Source organism: Atta cephalotes (assembly GCF_000143395.1).
Source record: "Atta cephalotes unplaced genomic scaffold scaffold00009, whole genome shotgun sequence".
NCBI lineage: Eukaryota > Metazoa > Arthropoda > Insecta > Hymenoptera > Formicidae > Atta > Atta cephalotes.
The window spans coordinates 2,405,702-2,414,523 of record NW_012130073.1 but is presented as its reverse complement, the minus strand read 5'-3'; the positions used below and the strand labels follow the sequence as shown (position 1 = coordinate 2,414,523).

General features: G+C 31.1%; 1 protein-coding gene across 1 annotated transcript in view; it reads right to left on the bottom strand.

The window, feature by feature from the left end:
• Window positions 1–5,396: 5,396 nt before the first annotated feature.
• The window catches only part of LOC105627620, a 115,717-nt gene continuing 112,291 nt past the window's right edge, over window positions 5,397–8,822 (bottom strand). The window contains exon 6 of the mRNA XM_012208897.1: window positions 5,397–5,818. Within this exon, the coding sequence (XP_012064287.1) occupies window positions 5,397–5,818 (422 nt within the window). The remainder of the gene's footprint in view (window positions 5,819–8,822) is intronic.

The following is an 8,822-nucleotide window of genomic DNA, read 5'->3' as shown; positions in this document are numbered from 1 at the left end:
ATAAATTAGAAAGTTAGATAGATATGGTAATTGCAACCATATTTGAAATAATCGTAACTACATTTATAATTATTAATAACTATATTGTTAATAATATAGATAATAATAAAATATTTATAATCATTTAGATTATCGTATAAATAATTATAAAACATTTTTAGTGTCAACTGTATACTTTGTGATAAAACTGTAATTATAATTATTATTACTAGTTATTACTATTAGCAATAATAACTTTAATTATAATCACAAATACTAAAAAACTTGTTTCTCAAAAAAAGATAAAGAGATAAGTAGTATAGAGATAAAGATAAATAATATATTATAAATTATTTTTAAACAGCATAATGACAGTTTATATATTCTAGTTTGAATAAGTTTAGTCGATATCAGATTAAAAGCAAACCACTGAGAAGATTTATTGAAAGCTGATCTGATATCAGCTGATTCTCCTTAGAGGTCTACTAAGATTCTCAACATAAAGTTATCTGTTACGGTTCAATGCACACGATATTGGACTTCAATAGTTTCATGTACTGTTCTTGTTTTGATAATCCTGCCCAGCATCGGAATGTATTAAACATCCAATGCCTTTGATGCACTACCATGGAAAAAGGATGCACAAAGGAATCGCGATCGTTCGAATCGCGCCTTTGAAATTAATCTTGTGGCAGGATTTCATTGCGGAAGAATGGAATCAAAGATGTGAAAACAACATGCAAAAATCGCAAAAGAAAATGAATGGACGAAAGAGAAAGAGGAATGGAAGAGAAAAGTGTATACATAATCATATGAATGTAGGTCAATATTTAACGAATATGCGTACGTAATGTTGGCTTGTATTGTCCATATTGTCAGAACAACCTGAATACAAAGTATATTAAATTTGCCTGCAAATATGATGTTTTAATCGACATTATTGTACTATAAACTGATTTTTGACAATAGAAGACAGATAACAGGACAGTGGCAGGATAAATTAATAAAGAATCTTGAAATATATTAATAGAATTTTCCTTTTTATTCAGAGATAAATGTATGGCGTTTGTGAAGTTGTTTTAATTATTTTCTCAAAATTTACTCTGCCACAAGAAAGGCAAATTGTAATCCGAAAGATATTATTAATAAAATGTTCAAATGACAATTGTTTCTCGATATTAGATTGCGATGTAATAAATACGTAAGAAAGAAATATAATCTGTCTCGAGTTATCCTGCGTTATTATTGGAACTGTTGGCGAAATATTTATATAATCTGCACAACGTTACAAGGAAGATATAAACGATTGGAATATGCAACGAGGCAAATTATAAAAACAAAATCTATAAGAATAAAAATACAGATTTATTCGATTTACATTCACAGGCGCGAATACAATTTACTCGATGATTGTATATTCTGGTCACAACATGCATTTCATACATCACTGACCTACGTATGATATTGTTCTGAAATTGTAACGATTTTACCATAATTATAAACGGAACGCCCTTCATTAACGCAAATTGGTGCTAATTTTGCCGTTCGATAGCCAGCGAGCTGTACGATCGCTAATTAAAATTTCGATTATTTATTCTCGTTGGCTTAAGATAAATATATTTACAGGACGCTCACGGCAAAAGGTAATTGAAATCTCTTTTGTTTTTTTTCAAAAAGACAATGATTTTTTAAAATCTAAATCAGAATTAGGCGGATAATATTACAATAAGAAAATATTACTACGAGATTACCTAAGTGGATATATGTTATGTATATACATATATAATACATAATGTAATCGAGTCGGTTAACTCCAAAGAGAATACAAGACGAGACGTATTCTTGGTGCTCTTTGTGGTACTTTAGGGACGTACGTACAGGTATCGAGGATAGAAAAAAGAGGCACTGTGCAAAAAACAAATTGAAGTCGGCCTCTTTCCATGTAAAACATTACCTTTTATTGCCGTGGGTACCCGTCAGGTAATTTCCAGGTGAATATATCGATTAGAATTTTAGTATATTTTAACATGCAATAGAGCAATCAGAAATACGAAACGAATTTGTTGCAATAGAATAACGAGTCAATATTCTATATACAAGCAATATACCTCTAATGAATTTTGTCAATTATTACACACTTTAAAATATTATGTAATCATAACAGCAGGAAACGTGCAAATACGAGGTTATGAATTGATTAAAAAGACGGAATGGCATTCAATCTCTTTTGATGTTTTTCTTTTCTTATCGTAACGATAGTTTGTAACCTTTCGTTTAGTCCAATTGCATTTCACGTGTTTTGCTGTAACGTACCGCGTATCGTCTCTTTCACACCACATCACGTTCCATTTCGGTCCCCCATAACCCCGTTGCACTCCAAGTTGCTTATAGTTCCACATAGGTCTTTCATTTTATCGTAACTCGATCTCAGATCCAGACATCTCGGAAGCTTATTCCATTTCCTACACTCATCATTTTATTTTATTATTTCACATGGCAGTTTCCTGTTGCTTAAGATAAAAATATATTGAAATGAATTTTCGGGAATCTATAAATACCTCCGAATTTCAAAAATTACTTGTTTAGGAATATTACTTAAAAATGATCATTTATTATGCAGATATATACCTTCCTACATGGAAAAACATATGAGAGAATTTTCAAATAGAGGATATAAACAACGAATCATTTTCCGGACTATGCGCAACTTTGAAATATTCCGTATTTGTAACGGTATGTCCATTCGCACAAAGTTTTCGTTAAAGGAAACTTTTTATTTGATATATTTTTATGTTTTTTTCACACCATGCTAAAATTGATCTATTATCTATCAAACAAAAACTGGACAGCTTTATTCAATGAAAAAAAAAAAAATCTTTTAAAACAGCTTGCAAGTTAAATTAGATTACCTTGTGAATTTTGTCAAAGGATAGAAATAAATCATCATTTTTTAAATAAAAATACGCTATTACAGCTGTTTATATGATATACCAGTTTCATCACACCAAAAATGAATTCATCCAATATTTCAATACAGATTTACTTTAATCAATGCACTTTAATCAATGTTCCCTTTATACAAGTTCTACGGAATTTATTATATTTGTTATATTTTTTCTGGTCTCGTAAAATCGGGATACTCTGTTCAACCTAATACATATCACAAAGCTTTGCGTTATACGCGAAGGTGCAATTTCACCAGTTTGCTCTGGCTATTACTTTTTCGTGGTTCAACATTCTCATCATACAGTCTACTCTTGATTTATTATGATTGTTTATCCTGACCGACCTGGTTCCGCATGACCATTTATGTCGGTCTGTATTAATTCCATTACCCACGATATGATGCTCCCGGTATTGCTTTCCATGTTTCGATATCAATTTCGACGTTTAATTAATACAATACTTCCGAAGAAACGTCAACGAAAAATCGATGATATTTTTATTTCTTTCCGTAAAATCCATACATTCCATCATTTAATTAATTCTTAAATCATGTCGTTTGACATTGCGGTCTTTGTTCGCAAGTTATTGTTACATCAACTAAATTTGCGCACTAAATTTTTTCCATATACGATTTTATAAATTTTTCGTATTATGATTTAAAATGCAATTTGTAAAAAAATTTTAATTTACGAAATTCCTTAAAATTTCGGTGATGTTATTAAAAAAACGCTCTGATATTTTTAAAGAAATAACTCGATATGAATGAAAGTATATATATATATATATATATATATATATATTTATTAATATGTGAAATACACTTTTCATCAATTCATAATTCAATTCATAATTCTGAGTTTTTCAAAATGTTACATGTAATTAGCATTTATCAGTATCGAAATAATAATACGCAAAATAGATGAATAGAGAATGTTTAAAGAATTTATGTTATTTTTCAGATTTATAGATTAATTATTCTTAACTTATTATAATTTTATCAATTATCTCTAGTGAAAAAATTCGGCGTTTAAAATAAAAGATATATGATACCGTCACCAAGATTCTCCCTCGATAGTTTTATCGTCGTGAATCTGATAATGTACCGAAGGATTAAGGCGCCGAATAAGAAAATTTCACTTTACATCCTCGGTCGGCCACATAAATCGAAACTAGCTAATCCCTTTTCGATTGCGCGTACTTTTATTCCTCCCTCTATACATTAAGATTTAAGTTCGCTGAATGGCCAACGGCAAGTCTAAAACTGTATAGCTCGACGCATTTTTGAATGTTTTCTATATATTCACTTTGCTAAAGGAAACTAGAATAAAATAGAGCAAACTAGAACACAACTTTATTTTTTTTTACGATAAATATTTCTTTAGAATAAACAATTAGAAATAAATCATTTGCGTGTATATAGAAATTGAAGGAGAAAAAGAATTTAACAGATTTATAGAGTGTATTAAAGTTCTCGATCTTAACTTTAATTAGAAATATTTTGAGAATAGTCTTATCACTCCCTATAGTTTTTAATTTGGAATTAAATATTAAGATTACTAAACTTTAAATTTGTATATATACCGAGAAAATCAAGCTTTAAAAACGTTTTTCTTAATATTTTTTTTATTATTGACTAAATGTTATCTCAAAAAAGATTCTCACAATACAATTTTTAATCACATCACTTACTTTAAAAGTTAACAACTAAAAAAATGTTTTAAAATAGGGGAGCAATATAAACAAAAATTGTATTATAGAAATTTTTTTTGTTTTGAGATAATATCTTACCAATAATAAAAAATATTGTTTTGAGAAAATTAAATTTTCTAAAAAAAATGAGAAAAATTATTATGAATTTGACAGAAAATTCAACATAATTATTGACTAATCAAATAACATCAACAAAAAAAATATTTTTAACGTACAAATGTCATTTTTATTTTTGTTTTACAATTCTTAAAACCCATTCATTGTGATAATTTTGATAATTCTTTTTTTAAATAATTTTTTTGACGAATTTTTATAAAGTCAGTTTTTAATGAATGATATAAGGTATAGGATAATATTTATACTTAACTCATTCATCAAGATAATATAGAAAATCGTATTTTTTATATGTGTCTCTTTTAAAGTGGGACAGAGATGTCTCAATTATTAAAATAAATTATTATCAGGACAATTTATATTCGTAAATAGGCAGGAAATATATCGGTTTTTGATATTAAATATATACATTATTGCTTTGCAAGAATATTATTTGCCAACATTTTGCTGCAAAGTAGAAAAGGAAGATCATTCGGATTGTCTCGTTTGTGATCTTCTGCGCGCATAGCCGGGCATTATCAGTACGACGAAATAAAAGAAAGAAATCGCTAAATCAGGAGGCGACGTAATTTCCACCATGTTGCTTCGTGGTAATCCAGCTTGCCACAGGCGGCGGGACGATTTCGTCCTTCAGGACGCACCGGTACCTAAGCGTAACGGATGTAACGCGCCCTACGGCCAGGATCGCGTCGTGAATCTTGTGGGACAATTCGTCCCCACTCGAGAACCGAGCTTCCTGGATTCCTCGGGAAAGGATAACCCGCCGCCACGGAATCCCCGCACGGAAAATTCCTTATCTGTATCGCCCCACCTCCCACCCATTCTTCACCTCTTTCGCCGCGCCAGGATTCACGCTCCTCCTGCATCCAGGAGTTATTTCTCCTCGCTCCTATCGGACCAGCGCGCGCCAGTTCACTGCTCGAGAAACTGTTGTCCTTCGCCTCTCCGAGGATCCTCACGGCGCTAGGATGCCGCAAACGTGGGAGGTAAAAACCGCACGCAAACCCGCGGCGCACGGTGGAAATGCTTTTCCGTAGACTTAAATTATAATTCACGTACACGAAGTGAGCTGACAATATCAAGTAATTATATAATTTTTAATAATTTGAAAAACGCAAACCACAAACTCGTTACGAATAAAAATTCTGAAGTATTAAAATAAGGGCTTTTCAGCTGATTATATATAATTTTACATAATTTTGCATAAATTAAAAAGAGGGAAGAATATTTGCCACTTGGCGACGTTAGAAAAATTGTTGATTCTCGACAAACGTTGAGAGGGGGGGGGAAGGGAGGAAAAAGAGAAAGAGAGAGGGAGAGAGAATATTCTCTCTTTCCTTTTGTTCTTTCTTTTTTTTAATTTTAAGTACGCGTATACGCCGAGCAATTATCGTCATGCTATCTCACAAAGCATTAAGTACGAAAAACGTACGAAGAACCATCAAAAGAGAATGTGGATTCGAGCACGAGCCATTCTTATTATCACGTATTACGGTGGAGATGAGAGCCGCGCGAGAAGCCACGAAGTACGTCACTTTCAACGATAAAGCGGCCGGGAACACCGGCTCTCGCTATTTCTCCAGTATCTCCGAGTCATACATATAGGAGCTCGTACACGCACCGTAACGGCTCTCCGCTGCTTTTCCCTCTCTTATATTTTACGTTTATATCTTATTCGGTCTCGCGCTCCTCGAGCAGGCGTATAGTTAGAGGTTAAACCGAAACGCGACAAGAGTATTGACATTTTATTCGCCCGAAACGATCGATCGCTATCGGCACGGGAAATATATTACTGCACCGACGCTGGGATCTCTTGGAGAGCTCTTACGGGCTGATTCATACCGGCCGTCGCTATTACCCCCTGGCTTTCCGCGACTTATCTATAAGCCGTTGGAAAACCGTATCGCACTTTTCCACCCCGCGCGCCAGCCTATCGTCTAACCCCCGCCATATCGCGAAAGAATAGCAACGGACCCGCCGTTGAAAGTAGTCACGAAGCGACTAAGGATCAGACCACGAGCGAAGGAGAATTCCACTTGGAGAATTCAAAATCGAGTTACTATATCTGCTGAGATGTGTCCCGAGCGTTTCTTGAGAATCTGTCGTGACTAGTATTATCGAATTTGTCTCGCAGCAAAGAGAGACCTTCTATTTATCTATCGAATTGATGTAGCCGCTCGCTAATTGTTCACTGACTTAGCGAGAAATAACAATCCGATTAGAATTAGAACGGGAAAGTTATTTCATCATTAACTAGTACGTAACGGGTTATTATGGAAATTGGTGAACTTGTTCACGAGAAGTATTTATTTAGGCTTAGCGAACTTGAAGTAACGAGAACTTAAAATTGTTATACCGGTAGATGTACAATAACACGTGACGCAATTCATGAATTGATCAATAATTTAAAACTTTTATTTTTATAATATCATCTTTTTTAGGTGCATGATTTTTGAAAAAGAAAATAATTATGATAAAAAATGTTAAAAAAAGAATATATTATATATTCATTTAAATGAATATATATAATAGCTCAACATTTTAACATTCAGACCATAGTGGCGCTTCGTATTTAAAGTAAAAAAAAAGTTATCGTTACCATAGGAATTCAAGAATATATTTTTTTACATGTAAATCGCTCATTTGCTACAACATCGACATACAATAATTGCCAAAAGTTTCTGACCAACAAATAATTCTATTATATTAGACAAAAAAATCTTTGTAAATGAATATCTGATATATAAATACTTGTAATATCAAGTTCTTGACACAGACCTGGAAAATTGGGAAAAGAAGAAGGTCAGAAGAAAATGTAAAAAAATTTAGAATTTCGAAATTTGCTCAAACTGCAACAATTTCCTTAAACTACTCCTATTCCAAATAATTGTTATAATTTTTTAAATATATCTGACGTTTAAATACATTCAAAACTTGCGCACTTTAAACGATTTTAACAAAATAATTAAAATGTATACTTTATTCAGTATTTTATTTGATCCCTTTTTTTCATCATAACTGCATTCTTTTTTTCAAAACTATTTTTTATTGACTTGAATTTGCACCCAAAATTTTACTATGCTACTTTTTTTTGCATTGTTTTTAATACAGCTTGCCTACAATTCTTGAGTCTAAATGTTAAAATTTACATATTTTATATTAGTCATGGAAAATTTTCCATTTTCATCTGGAATGTCTGGAAAAGTCAGGGAATTTTAAAATTCATTTTCTGTAGCATTTTCTGATATACATTCTAATAATATTTAAAATATCATATTCTTAAATTAATTTTAACAATAATTTTATTAACTTATAATCTTAATTAAAAAACATCAGACAATTATCATAAAATTATATGTTGGGCAAAAATTGTCAACGGCCCTCTTTTTTCAAAAATTATAGCTCAAAAATTATCATTTTGAGTTGCTTCTAGAAAAAAAAACGGAAACATAAAGAAAAATGGAAGAACATAATTTTATTCCTCTATCAATTATTATACCAAAATTGAATTCAAAATTAATTTTACAATATTTTAATAACTTATTAAGTCGTTGCTGTAGCAAATAAACAACGTCTATAAACAAACAATTTGAAAATAAAATTCGATAAGTATCACATACATCTATAAGTGAATAATTGGAAGTCTAAGGAAACAGCGTAATTTACGGGATATATTACGACGTTTGTAGTCACGATAGCACGCAATTAAGCAGTTGGATGATAAATTATGTACTTAGACATAAATGAAGCATTCATATAAATGATGCATAATTAACTCGCTTACACAATTAACTATCAATGTCTATAGCAATATTCATTTTTCCGGATATTTAATTCTTACGAATTGATATTCCTGAACAACTTTCACAATCTAGAGATATCGACAAAACGAACATGTGAAAAAAGAGATAATATTGAGTTCGCTTTTTATTATATGTCTGTATGATATACATATATATATATATATATATATATATATATATATATATATATATATATATATATATATTATTATATTACTATACACCATACTATACTAAATAAGTTATAAGTAGTAATTAAATATATATATA